At 42.0% G+C, this 15091-nt stretch overlaps 1 protein-coding gene across 2 annotated transcripts in view; it reads right to left on the bottom strand.

Moving 5' to 3' along the window:
* Positions 1 to 15091, bottom strand: part of LOC145351957 (serine/threonine-protein phosphatase 2A 55 kDa regulatory subunit B beta isoform) — a 512592-nt gene that overhangs the window by 406033 nt on the left and 91468 nt on the right. The window contains exon 1 of one of the 2 annotated variants that reach the window (XM_080201785.1): positions 9411 to 9559. The exons of the other annotated variant lie outside the window; for it this stretch is intronic. Coding sequence (XP_080057911.1) covers positions 9411 to 9489 — 79 coding nt within the window. The 5' untranslated portion in view covers positions 9490 to 9559. Of the gene's footprint in view, positions 1 to 9410; positions 9560 to 15091 lie in introns of those variants that run through there. 2 annotated transcript variants of the gene reach the window in all.

The following is a 15091-nucleotide window of genomic DNA, read 5'->3' on the forward strand; positions in this document are numbered from 1 at the left end:
ACTCCCTTCAGAACCCCCAACTCAGCCTCCCTTCAGGCCAAAGTTTGGCAGTGCCAAAAGTGCACTGCACCCTAGCACTCTGGCCTGATGGCCAAGGTGAGATCAAAGAGCTAGGTCCAGTGATCATATGTCCCTCTGCTGCTGCCAAGCTGCAAAGGACCAGTCCCTCAAATGATCCTAGGGTTGGGTGGGCTCAGGCTGGGGGAAAGGGGTTAACCTTGCCTCTCTCTGCCAGAATGAGGGTGGGGTGGTTGTTGTGGCTGGACTGCCCCTTTTAGTCCTGATGTGGGTATGCCGGCGTTGGACTGGCGTAAACACAGTAAAAAGTCTGACAACACCAGGTTTTAGTCCAACCTATTTATTTGATAATATACTCGCAAGCTTTCGAGGGGTTACCCTCTTCGTCAGGTGAATGGAGAGTTCTGGCCTCAGACAGAGCATATAAAGCACAGACAGTTTAGAGATTACTGATTAAAATGCGAATCCTTACACCTAACCTGCTGTTCAAGACCTGAAGTGGCTGATAATGTGAGTGGTAGGAGCACTGATCACAGTTTAAAGAGATGTGTATTGTCTCCAGACAGTACAGTAAGTGAGGTTTTGCAAACCCAGGCAAGTCACGGGGGTTACAGATAGTGCGACATGAACCCAAGATCCCTGTTGAGACCGTCCTCATGTGTGCGGAACTTGGCTATCAGTCTCTGCTCAGCGACTCTGCGCAGAGTCGCTGAGCAGAGACTGATAGCCAAGTTCCGCACACATGAGGACGGTCTCAACAGGGATCTTGGGTTCATGTCGCACTATCTGTAACCCCCGTGACTTGCCTGGGTTTGCAAAACCTCACTTACTGTACTGTCTGGAGACAATACACATCTCTTTAAACTGTGATCAGTGCTCCTACCACTCACATTATCAGCCACTTCAGGTCTTGAACAGCAGGTTAGGTGTAAGGATTCGCATTTTAATCAGTAATCTCTAAACTGTCTGTGCTTTATATGCTCTGTCTGAGGCCAGAACTCTCCATTCACCTGACGAAGAGGGTAACCCCTCGAAAGCTTGCGAGTATATTATCAAATAAATAGGTTGGACTAAAACCTGGTGTTGTCAGACTTTTTACCCTTTTAGTCCTGGCAGACCTGAAGATCATCTCTGGCATGGTGATTTCACAGTAAGAAGTCTCACAACACCAGGTTAAAGTCCAACACCATGTTAAAGTGATTCACCTGATGAAGGGGCAGCGCTCCAAAAGCTAGTGGCTTGTGTTACCAAGTAAACCTGTTGGACTTATTACTGTGTTTATCCCAGTCCAACGCCGGCGTCTCCACATCATGATAATTTCAGGCAGCCCTGTGATCAATATCTGCACTCCTGCCTATCAGCTGTGCAAATTTTGAAGTGACCAGGTCACTTTAACCTCTAGGCCCCCTGGCAGGGTTTTAAATCATTGCAGCACTCCATTCTGCAGTGGAAATTTTTCTATCTTCCTGTCAGAAACCGCAGGTGAGAGCAGACCCTTTTGAAGCCCTCTGACCTGAGAGAAGTCAATTTGAGAAAGTAAAACTACAGGCTATCAATCAGGATTAGACTCTGTCAACACTGCCCTCGGGATCAATGGAGTACTTGGAGGTGCATTTAACTGTGAAAGGAAATAAAAAGAAACACTGGAGAATGCTAAAAAATCTATTGAGCTGGCAACTGAATCTTTTACAAGACACTGCACATTGAATTTGCTACAGATCAAAGTGCAATGATTTCAGCTTGCTGGGAAGCCTCAGCAACTTCAAATCAAACCTGTGTGCATACATTTGGCTGAGTGCACAGCTGTGGAGAGCCCCCCCCCCCCCCCCCCCCACAACCCCCAGGTGAAATTTACATCTCTTCTCTGTCAGAGAACTTCGAAGGGGTCTTCTCTCACATGCAGTTTCTGACAGGGAGAAAAAATCTCTGTTGCAGACTGGAGTGCTGCAATGATTTAAAATCCTGCCAGGTGACCAGGGGCATGGAGGTTATAGTGACTTAGTTACTTTAGAATTTGCACACCTGACAGGTAAGAATACAGATATTGATCTCAGGTGTGCTTGCCAGGGGTCAGCTTCAGATCTGCCAGGGATAGAAGGGGCCAGGAGAATCCTACCTGATAGACTCTGCTAACACCAGTGGGAAGCCCTCCAGTTTCCCATGGCTACAAGAATCATGGTGATTGCTGGAACAGATTAATGGCAGGCACTTCCAACAGAAATGTCTGCACTTCTTGAGAGTGCTACCAACTGAGCCATGGCTAATAGCTCCAAACTGAACATTTCCCTCCTCTTCCTGATCACTAACAATGGATAAGTTATCAATCCCCTGCTTCCCATTGCTGCAAGAAGAAAACTGGGAGTTAAATATTTATTCATTTTCCCACTGTCGCCATCAAACCAAATTTTACAGCATTCTCCCTGAAACCTTTAACTTTCAAGTCAATTTGCATTGCTCATTCATTTCTGCTTGATTGTCTGCAAACCATTAGCCCTAGTTCCAAAATTTTTAGAATGTATGTGTAAAGGGAACAAGTAAATGAAAGATTGAATAATCTTATCTCCTGAGGCATTGCTAATTATGATCAAGATATTTGCTGCTTTATATCAAGTGGTCTGTTAATGGCAGAGCCCAGATTTATACTGGCTGAGAAAGTCCATGCATTGATCTTGAGGATCAAACTCAGGGACTATCCATTATTCTACGAAAATCCAAAATGATCTTTATTTTATATTTATTCCTGTATTAATGCTTTTATAGAAAACTTTCAAAACTGAAAATATAGTAAAATGGTTTGCAAAGTGCTCCAAGTTGGAGGTTTCACATCACTCAGAATGAAAGTTTAGGATTAACTGCATGGGTGATGACAAGAGGCAAATCTGGGCTTTGTCACCACACAGAGGAGCAGTTCTGGCATTTCACAGCACAAGAAGCAGAATCCAGCATAAACCTCTGGTATGGGAGGTTTTTTTGGGCCAGCATCGCTGTGGAAGAGGGAGCTATGTAGTAAGGTTTGCCTCAAAATTCTGTTGATGTTAAAGAGAGTCAATGGACATTTGCTTATTGGAATTGGGAGGAGGAGGAAGCAACACTATATAGTATTGACTTGAGCGGTTGGTGCATGGACATATCCCTGATCAGCTCTCTTCCTCTCTACTAATTATAATATTTACATTTTCTAGCCATCAACTAAACTCAGATGGTAGTAATTAGAAGTTGTTTGCCTAAGATTTCAAAATTCCACTCTTATTTTTGCAGAAAAAATCTTTAATTGGAGTGAGTAAAGACTGTCAGGTTTGTTTACTTTCTGCATTTAAGAAACTATCCAGCTTATATTTACTCTTTAGTTTAACACCAAGGCTTTTTCAGATTAAATAACAAACAGAAATACTGTTTATACAGACACACAATCTGAATTTTTACTTACTGGTAAAAGTGCTAAAATGATTAGAAGAATTCTACGGCCAATCAATATAGTTGGTCATGTTTGATGTGTAGCTTATTTTTTTTAAAACTTATAAACGCAGGCAGAATTTTAACTCAGTGGGGAGTTGGCAGCACCAGTCCCTCACCATTTCCACCAGTAAAGAGGCTGGAGCTGATGTGAAGAACCAAATTGAACCAGCAAGCTCCTCATCCCAAACAAGCTTCCCAGATAAGAGTCTCAACATCTGACTGATCTGCAACCACAAGAGATTTCTAGATATCTGCACTCACTTTCCTGGTCGCTGCCGTGATCTCTTTTGCCAGTCCAGGTTGCCTCAGATCTTAACCCTAACCTTTATTTGGATGGATCTTAGGAGACAAGACACCCTGTTTCATGAACCCCTGAAACAGGCACAGAGACAATATGACCAATGCAATCTTCCCCCAAGTGAACAAGCCATCCAGCTTCTGAATGTGCAATTCCAATAGCTGGACCAGTTAGGTAGTGTCTCCAGTGCCCTCCTAAAAGGGTCTTGGTCATTGTGATGGTCTGTTGCACACTCCCTAATATGGCCCTACCAGAGAGTTATGGATCTCAAAGACAATGAGACCCTGGTGACAGTTGATTGGGGAGGAGCAAGACGTGAAAGAGGAGAAGAGAGAGATGACACAGAAGATAGAAGCCCCTGCTGTAGAAAGAGGTGGCCTCCTCCTACGACTTTACGGGAAGACAGCATCCCTTCTCGCCCTCACAGCTTCCAGCATTAAAAACATCTCACTTCCCTTTGGCAAATATCACAGATTGCTACCTCAGGAAATCAGCAGCCTCAGTGACTGGGTGTGAGATGATACTGAACTCTCTGTTCAGTGTCATCTCCCTCTTCTCTTTCACCTCGTGCTAAATGAGTGCCATATTTCATCTGACCCACCTTCGTTCCCACCCCCACTGGCTCAACGTGGACAGGAAGTCTGTCTCCATACCAATTAAGGGCTTTTCCTAAGCAAAATATCTGAACTGGAAATCAGTTTCCTGAGACAAACCACTGTTTACCATCTCCATGACAAAACGCAGCCCCCACTGTGTTAACTAATGAGTTGGAGGCAGGACTGACTTATCGCAGGACTCAAGATAGACTGAGTTACAGCCAAATCTCTCCAGTAAAAACAGGATTATTTCGCTGGCAAAAATGTAGTGAGTGGAGGATAGATACATAATATAAAAATGTGTAAAATCAATCCGTTTCTAGCTGTGACTAATGAAGAAGGTTATCCAAATATCATTTTGGCTTGGATCTGCAGTATCACTATATGCAGAGTAGCATTATTTGGTTCGTCGATTTAACAGTCCAAGATCTGTGATCACTGGATGGGTTGGGGTGGGAGGTGGTGGTGATGGTGAAGTGGGAGATAGGGACGTCCAGATGTAAGATCAACTGAATAGAGGGTGCTGTGGAAACACTGGGAAAAACCTGAGATCACTGGGTGAAGAATTCTGAGGTATGGAATATGGGAGATTCCAGGATCTCCGAGCAGAGGGCAGTATTCAGATCAGGCTCTACAGGAAAGGATGTTTAAGCAGTTAATATTCATTGAGTTGAATAATGTGATCTGGCATTACAGTAAAGACCCATATTTGAGTGGCAGAGTCTGGAAGCATGGGCAGAGAAGATGTGGGGTGGTTGGGGGTGCAGTCGGGGCTGGAAGAATTTACATTAAACTGCCCTGGTCAACTATAGTACCATCAGGGGCCTGGCCTGTCATATTATCCCTACTGATGAGGCCCCTCCACAAACTTGCCTGTGGTTTCCTTGACTGTCAAACACCTCCTCCTGCTTTCCAAATAGTGGCCATTTCTTGCCTTCAGTTTCTGCTCTGAAACAGTTAAGCAATTAAACACCTCTGCTTTACAACAAACAACAAAATAAACCATGGGTGTTATTAAACATCTCACCTGTGAGCAGTTCATATTAAACGAGGAGCATTTGTTCACATTTCAAATGTGAAAGTGATTTAAATTTACTACAAAAATCTTTTTTGCGAAAAACAAATAAAATCATAAATTCTCACCAGGCTTAAAGTATTAATTTAATTCAACTCAGAGCAACCTACTGATACAGGTTGAGGGATGTTATTAAATGCACATTCTCAGAATCCATTCAACTACACAGGGGAAAGAAAAGTGTGCTCCATTGAAGTCGAGACACGGATTGGACTGAGGAATGGTCATAAAACCTCACAGCGAAGGTCTTGAAAGACAAAAGCTCAAATCGATAAATTTAATCAAAAAGTAATAAATATTTATGTTCTGATTAAAACCTTCTTTTGGATATTTGAAATTTCAATTCCTGAAGTGAATTTAAAAAAGAAATGACAAACGAAAAGTTTTCAACAAGCAACAAGTGAGTTGGTTCACCAGTTCATTTTTGTATTTATTTTTATTGGTTGTTTTTCCTAAACCGATCAGGCAGAATTGGTCGTTTTCATAAACTCCTACTGGCTTCTCACTAGCAATTTTCTAGCCAGTTATTTTTAACTTATTTATATGTTCCAATTGCTTCATGATTTACAGCTAATGTAATCTCAGCCAATCATTCAACTATAATGGCTAACATTGAACAACAGAAACCAAGACCTTTAGTAGATTATCCAAATAAATGCAGCAAATTGAGAATAAAGTATGTCATGATTTATATACAAGTATATTTTAGTCCTGTAACTGGCGACTTAATTCTTAGCATGACTGATAATCCTTATGCTTTTTCAAGTTGTTCTTGAACTTTAATTTCAGCAGCATCATGAAGATGGACTTATGGTGCAGTGAGGGCGGGCTGTCTCTATTTCTTTCAAACTGTTCATCTCAGCAAGTCCCAGTCTTTCCATGGGTAATAGATTTGCTACTATCGTAATTCGGACATTTTTTGCTGGCAACAGATGTAGCCAATCCATTTTGCAAATTTGGAATTCTATTGACTCAGATGCCAACATCCGCCTCTCCCATATTTACCACTGCTGCCTCAGTTCATCCAATCAATGCTAGACTCAACTATTCCGATATTCTCCTGACCAGCCTCACGTCCTTGAATCCACAATGAAACTTGAACTCATCCAAAGCTTTGCTGTCCATATCCTAACTTACACCAAGATCCATTCATGCACCAACCCTGTGTTCACTCACCTATATCAGTTCCATTTTTGTGAATTCTTAGCCTCATTTTTAAATTCCCCCATGTCCTTGCCCCTCTGTCTCTGTAACGTCCTCCAACTCACAAATGGCAGAAATTTCTGCACCTCCCAAACCTGGCCCCTTCTGCAGTCCTGATTTTTCACAACTGTAAAACAGGTAGCAGAACTTTGCCTCTGCCAGGACCCTAACCTCAGCAATTCTCTCACTAAACCCCTCTACCTCTCCTCTAAGACTTTTTTTAATAACAATCTCTTTAACTAATTTTTGGTCACCTGTCCTAAATATACTTGCCATTTATTGCGGGTGCATGCAAGCATAACCCAACCAAGAACGCACCTTCATTGTCTTGTGGCTCAAAAAGCCTAAGTCCAAAATGAAGGGCAGGGGAGCAAGTTGAGAGTTTTCAATTTCATTTAGAAATGTTCTAAAAATGATTCAAAACAAAACAAAAATGGGGAAAAATCAAGATAGGGAGCGTAGTTGTTTCAAACTTTTCTTACTACGAGGACTAATTTTGTAGAAATTAAATGAATCAAATATTGAGCATGGTTTTACTAATTTTATGAGATCAGAGATCAATAAATTTCTGCGAGACAATGTATGGCTGATTGGCCGCCATCTGTTTCTATGTCACTGTAATCGTCAAACTGAACAAATTTAAGGTGCAGGGAAGCAAGTACAGAGGAGATGTTAGGGGTAAGTTTTTCACTCAGAGGGTGGTGAGTGAATGGAATCGGCTGCCGTCGGTGGTGGTGGAGGCGGAGGCGAACTCGCTGGGGTCTTTTAAAAGACTTCTGGATGAGTATATGGGATCTAATGGGATTGGGGGTTATAGATAGGTCTATGGTTTAGTAGGTATAGATGTGATCGGCGCAACTTGTGGGCTGAAGGGCCTGTTTGTGCTGTAGTGTTCTATGTTCTATGAACTGAAATCTGCCTGCCATAGAAAGTCAACTTTTCAAATCTGCCTGCAGTCTATGCAGTGAAGGATGCTGAAGTCTCACAGAGTATGCACTGGCATGTTAAAGAGTAGCCGGCACAGAGAACAAATTGTTGCTGGCATTCTAAAGGGTTAAGATTCTAAACACAACTTCAAGCATCCTGACCTGAGCACTGTAATTATCAGGAGTGAGCACAGCAGGCAGTGAAGGGCCATGCTTTAGACTGAGCAGTTTAAATGTTGAAGGTTGACAATTTCCACGTGAACAAAAACAAGTGAGATGGACCAACAATCACAAAGGCCTCAAGTTCAGAAGGTCTGATCCGCCAGTTATATTTGAGACATATTAATCAAACAGATTTTGCACAAATTGCAAAATATCCATTTTCACAATGCATGCAAAAAAAGCTTTCACCACTCTCCAATGCCAAACCATACTTCATCCAGCATTCTCTGGTTTGCTGTCAAATTGTTCATATGTTTCAAAACAAGAATTTTGTGTGTGCGTGTATGTGTGTGTATAAACACAGCAGCAATACTGCACACCCCACCTTATCAATTTGGGTGGAGAGTTTCACAGTAGCACGCTGCTGCACTGTCGAAATCTGCTGTAGCCTTGGCACTGAAAAGTCACATTACATGCTTTTCATTAGTCGTGACCCAGATAGGCACTGCATGAGGAAAAAGCACAATCCGTTTGAGAATCTGAAACAGTGCATGAATCAGCATTCTACTGACAAACTGAAACAAACACTTCGTTATACATTTCCTATTGGAAAATAATGAGAATTTCAGGCCTCAAAAATCGCATTGAAAGCTCTCATTCATCTAAACTCACTGTCAAATAACTGACGCCCCAATTCCTTCGCAAGAACTCATCCTACAAATGTTATCTACAGCAGTTTATGGTCAAAAGAGCACCAAGTTCTAAGAAGCCCAACAGGAAACATTTCAATCTATATAATCTCACTATTTCTAGCAACGACCGTTTGTCCGTCTACTGCACACATTTTTTTATGTGGCGTCCAATGTTTCAATGTCTTGTTCTAACTAGACTGTAGAAATTGCACTCTCAGCTTAACTCTCTTGGCCACCTTATCGTTATAGCAAGCACATAGTGCAGCCAAAGAATTAAAGTGGCATTACAGACGCCTCCAGCTTCTGAGCACGAAACCATAGAGAAAGTTTGGTGGCAAGTGATCTGGCGAGTGGAGTCACGGGCTTTACAAAGCCCTGACCCAAATAGTCAGCAGTAATAGTCAATCGCACATTTCAAAAGAACAGCAACTCAAAATATACATGTAAACACTGAAGGCAGATTACATCAGACTTTTTTTTAAGAATCGGAGAGACTGGCTGCACAAACTACTGTAGTAATACACATCCAGCTACTCAATAGTTCACCCCTACTTTCTCCATCAATATTTAATATGTTTTCTATCATTCTTCTTTATAATTCATTAGTTAGGCTCTCCACTCTGAATCGTATACGAGCAGCATGATGTTATTAAAATATACTGCAATTGGCCAAACTAATTAAACCGTTTTAAGAGTCGCTGCATACAGTCATAAGACTTATTTTCCCCTTAAAAAAACACATTTCCTAACAGTGACACCTTAATTAAAATGATAGTCTTGGAAGTCTGCATGTTGAAGAATTTCAAGTGCTTTGAACACGTCTGCAGGCCTTTACTCACAATTATACATTTTTAAAATAAGAGCTGCAGGAAGGCACTCCGGTTATGTCAGTTATGTCATAGTAAATCTCATTCTCTTTCTGCTGCCCCCCTCATTCCCCACCCATACAACACGTCCTCCGCTTTCCGCCCCCTTCTATACTACCTTCTGTGTAGCAGCTTGAGGAGAAGATTGTACTGGGAGGTCTGAAGATGTAAGGCAGATACCGAGAGAAGCATTTCATCTTCCAAAAGGCAAATTAAAAGAGCAGCCTCTTCAATCCACGTGGATGGCACTTTTCATTCTCCCCCACGTAGGATGCGGATTTATTCCCTCACAACTCGGCTTGGCTGATGGAGGTGTACACTGGTCATGGCTTGGTGTACACAGATTCACCATGCTTGCCTCTTCACACGCCAGGGTGCAGAGCCCTGCATTTCGGTAGGAATGCTATATAAATCCCAAGGCATCAGGATGCTTAAATCATTGGCCGTTGTCCATCAGATCAGGAAATGCTGACTAAGAGCACCATAAAACATTCTAAGCAATGCTGCTAAAACTCACCCGTGTCACAGGAACCGCAAGTTAGTAGCAGCCAAGTCAATATTTAGCCTGTCTGAACCAACAAAATAAAATGTAGCAGAAGCAGATTTTTGTTTTGCCTAAAATGAATACACCAAAAGCTTTAATCTTCAGGCAAACGTGGAACTAGAAGTTTAAAAAAAATCCTTTAAGAAATTCACTGTCTGGAACCCTAAGCGTTTGTATGCAGTATAATCGAGACGTTTATAGACACTTCCCTTCTCCAATTTCAAGCCACGCAGTCTGCAAGTCTTGCTGAAGCCTGCTCCCATTAATCTAAGCAGTCACGTTAGAGGCTGTACAGTAGGGGAACCTTGCAACCAATTACCAGCACCTTACGTAGCAATGAAAAAAGCAGTCCTGCTCTCCTAATAGCAATGCCAGCATTCACTCTTCAACCTCCTTGAGAAACAGTCGAAGAACACGGATGGTATGCCTTTAAATGATCGTCTCAACAACAACAACTTGCATTCATATAGCACCTTAAACGCAGGAAACCGTCTCAAGGGATGTTAATAGCCAAATACTTTACAATGAGCCGCATGGGACATTAGAATAGGTGACCTAAAGCTTGGTCAAGTTTTAAGGAGTATCTTTAAGAAGGAGAGACAGGCAGAGTGTGTTAGGGAGGAAATCGCAGAGCTTAGGTGTCTGGCATCACAAACACTGTAGAATTATCAAGGTTGCCCCAGGCAGCAAATCATAAACGGAACATATTGTCCTACTGAGAGGACATTGCATGAAGCATAATGGCTTCATGACTGCTGTTGTTTTGTGTTCTGCCAGCTGAAGGTCTAAGAATGTATAGCTGTTTTGAGTCAATGACCTGAGCTTGGAGGCACCAGGATTCTGGTGGCATTTTCAGCTAACTAATCAAAATGGTGACTAACTAGAAGAAATGAGATTGACGAGGACAAGGCAGCACTGGCAGCAGCAAATCAACATTTGAGAATCATTTATTCCCTACAATCAAGTTTGCAAATTGTTAACAATGAAACAACCAAATTTTGTGCATTTAAAACCCTCACTAGATTGAGGTTAATTTATAGCATTAGGTTTTGAACCTGGAGTCCATGATGTTAAATGACTTGTGCCTGGCTGTGCAGAACCAATCAAGTCACTAATCATAGGTTAGCATTGCTGCCTCACAGCGCCAGGAGCCTGGGTTCGATTCCAGCTTTGGGTGACTGTGGGGTTTGCACATTGTCCCACATCTGTGTGGGTTTCCTCCAGGTGCTCCAGTTTCCTCCCACAGTGCAAAGATGTGCAGTTTAGGTGGGCTGGCGCAGGGTTAGGGCAAGATCTGGGCAAGATGCTTTTTTGGAGAGTCAGTGCGGACTAAATGGCCTTCTTCTCGACCGTAGGAATGTCTTCTGACAATAAAAACAGAAAATGCTAGAAAATCTCAGCAGGTCTGACAGCATCTGTGGAGAGAAAACAGCTAATGTTCGAATCTGGATGACTCTTTTTCAGAGCTAAAGAACACTGGAAATAGAATGGGTGGTGAAGCCGAGGCTGGATAGAAGGCTGGGGAGACATTGACAAAGTCGTCTTGGACAAAAATACACAGGGAACGTAAATGGTGGAGATCATGGCTAAGAAGGATGCTGATTGCAGCATATTAAGAGATCAGAATGTGTTAATGGCAGAACAAAAGGTAAGCACTGTAACAAAGAACAGTCTTAAACAGGTAATAGATGCCCTCATGGGGTGGGGTGGGGTGGGGTGAGGGGACATGGTGGTAACAAAAAGAAAAGATGAGGAGGAGGATAACATAGGGGGTGGGAAAATGAATCAATAGAAGAAATGAAAATAAATGGATAGTGATAAAAATGGGAGAGAGAGTTTACAGTCTGAATTTGGTTAACTCAGTGTCAAGTCCTGAATGTGCCTAATCAGAAGGTGAGGTGCTAGTCCTTCACTTTACTTTGGGTTTTACTGAAACGCTGCAAAGGGGAAAACTTGAGGACATGAGAGCAGGATGTTGTGTTGAAATGGCAAGTGACAGGAAGATCTGGGTCTTGCTTGCAGCCAGACTGAAGCAGAGAGACTGCAGAACTCTAAAAGGTACAGGAGAATCTGGGTGTCCCGGTACATGAATTAGGAAAAATTAATATATAGGTACAGCAAGTGATTGGGATGGCAAATGGAATGTTGTTTTTTATTGCCAAGGAACTAGAATATAAAATTAGAGATGTTTCCTACAGTTGTACAAGGATTTGGTAAGAATACTGTGTACAGTTTTGGTCTCCACATTTGAGAAGGGAAATAAATGTGTTAGAAACTTTTCAGAGAAGGTTCATTAAATTGATAGCTAGGTTGGGGACAAGGATATATTTCAAGGCCTGTACTCACTGGAGTTTAGAAGAATGATTTTACTGAAACATTACACTTGGCAAAGTGGTTACAGAAAGGACATTTCCCCTTGTGAGAAGGACTAGAACTAAAGAACACAGCTGAAAAACCAAGAGATCTCCTATTTAAGATGGAGAAGAGGAGAACCTTTTTCTGAATCTTTGCCAGTAGCCACACATGCTCAGTTAGTGTTCTTTTCATTCTTCAGACTGGGAGCTAGTCCTATTCACTTGCGTAGAAGGAAACTGAACAAAGAAATGAAATGGCATGATCTGAACTGGGGTACCATTAGAAGGAAGGCATCCCAAGAAGCAGGACACAAGGAGAAAGAATGACAGGGAGCAATCCAGAAGAAAGTCTGACAGGAATCAGAAACCGCTCTCAAAAGACATTTCAGGTTAGGCACAAGGGCAGAGATCAGGAACAGACCTCTAAGTAAATTTGAGAGAAACAAGCAGAGAGATGGGCTCCAAGTTAAAGGCAAAGCTGCAGGGAACAGACTTGAAGCAAAGTGGACTTGAGCAAAGGCCCGAAGATCTGAGAAGGCAGCCAAAGGCTGGTGACTCTGTTTGTGGGCCATAATGGAAAAGGTATCCCTCTGGAGCAGTGGTGTTTTATGTGGCATGGCTGAAAATTTGAAAGTGGGATTGGAAGGTGAAGCAAGTGTAGTTGGAGATCTAATGTTGGTCTTGAATCCCTGGAAATGGATCCTTGTTGAAACCATCTGATCTGGAACAATGTCTGGAGAGAATTCAAAAGGGAGTTATTCAAACATGGAGATTGGGAAACCTTGAGACAAGGACAGAGGACGGAATGTTATGGAAACTCTCACCAGTGCGAGGGACTAGTCCCACCAAATGGACTTTAGAATGGCTGGCCACATTTTACAGCCCCACTGACCTTGTCACCGCTCTGATGGGGCAGTAAAATTCCACCCAGAGTTTCTGTGAGTCTAGTTAGCTCATCATATCATGAACATTTGGATGGGTTGTTGAAGAATCTTGAAGTGTGGTGCCTCTGTGTTCATCGGCAGACTCCTGTGAATTTGTTCGGTAGCTTTCTTCAACATTTAATAAATAAAATTAGGATCTATCAAGCCAAGTTTTAGTCTGGAATCAGACTTATCAATATGAACATCAGCTGGGATTGTAATAAAGTGAAGATTTTTAATGCAGAATTAGACAGTTTCTTGACCAACAAAGGAGTCAAAGGTTATCGGGGTTAGGCAGAATGTGGAGTTGAAGCTATAGTCAGAACAGTCTTGATCTTATTGAATGGCAGAACAGGCGCGAGGAGTCAAATTGCCTACTCCTTCATCTAATCTGTATGTCCTTATATATGTATGAATGTTGTCCAAGTCTTCCTGCATATGGACACAAACTGCTTCAGTGCAATTAGTAATTACAATGCTAATAAGTGCAATGATGATTGTTGAGATGATCCAAGGGATCAGATAACAGGCCAGATTTGTTTTAAAAAAATAATCCTTGAGATCAAAGCAAGGACAAGGGAAAATGGTGTAACCAAATCCAGCAGGCTTTAATTACTTAGTCATTCTTAAAGCGATCAGGCTACAATATATACGCCAGAACAAATCAGATTTTATATGCATATAGTCTAGTTCTTTGCTTGGATACACAATTCTGTTTATGTTGTAAGGACTGCTTCAAGAGATCCCTTTGTTTTTAAAGAAATGAAGCAACCAAATTCATTCGTTGTCATAGTATAAGCAGTCCCTTTGAGGTGGTCTGCAAACTACTTAGAAACATTTGGTGAGCAGCAGAGAAACAGCCCTGCAGTCTCCAGAGTAGGCCACTTGCAGTCATACTGCCAATGCTTTTCCACTCCAAATGAAAAAGAAAGGAACTTTGCAGTTAAACATTCAGATGTTTCACCAACAACAGACTGGCATCCCTAATGACTCCACTTCATATCACATAACTTCATCATTCAATGTTCCATCAGTTTAGAACAGCCCAACTATTATGCACTGAGTTTTATTACAAAAACTTGCCACTGTTATACCCATGAATATGTCCAGTTCTTGTGGTCAGAAGCAAGAAAATGGTTACAGTGGACCAGTGCTTACCACGAGTTAATTATTGTCAGAAATTCGGCAATACACAGCAACACCCCATGAATGTTAATAACACATGGTTTGGTGTTGGTTAAATGGCAAAAGTTGCTTAGAACACCAGCAGAAGTTTTTGCCCTTCCAATACAGCCACGAGACCATTGTGTTGACCTGAAAAGGAACCAACAGTACTTTGTGAAGATGGATTTTGAAAGTGCAATGTTAGTTTGTTCAATTTTGAGCACGTTGCAAGCATACTTAATGCATGATGTGGAGATGCCGGTGTTGGACTGGGGTAATCACAGTAATAAATCTCACAATACCAGATTAAAGTCCAACAGGTTTATTTGGTAGCACAAGCCATAAGCTTTCAGAGCACTGCTCCTTCATCTGGTGAGTGGGAGTTCTGTTCACAAACAGGGCATATAAAGACACAAACTCAATTTACAAAATAATGGTTGGAATGCGAGTCTTTACAGGTAATCAAGTCTTAAATGTACAGACAACGTGAGTGAAGAGAGGATTAAGCACAGGTTAAAGAGATGTGTATTGTCTCCAGACAGGACAGTTAGTGAGATTTTGCAAGCCCACTCCAAATGAAAGTGTGAACGCAACAATGCAGAATCACTGAGCAGATTAGCCAAGTTCTGCACACGAGGACAGCCTCAACTGGGATCTTGGGTTCATGTCACACTCTTTGTAACCCCCATGACTTGTCCGGGCTTGCAAAATCTCACTAACTGTCCTGGCTGGAGACAGTACACATCTCTTTAACCTGTGCTTAATCCTCTCTCCACTCACATTGTCTGTACCTTTAAGACTTGATTACCTGTGA

The sequence above is a fragment of the Carcharhinus amblyrhynchos genome, chromosome 13 (assembly GCF_965287045.1).
Source record: "Carcharhinus amblyrhynchos chromosome 13, sCarAmb.v2.hapA, whole genome shotgun sequence".
In the NCBI taxonomy this organism is placed as follows: domain Eukaryota; kingdom Metazoa; phylum Chordata; class Chondrichthyes; order Carcharhiniformes; family Carcharhinidae; genus Carcharhinus; species Carcharhinus amblyrhynchos.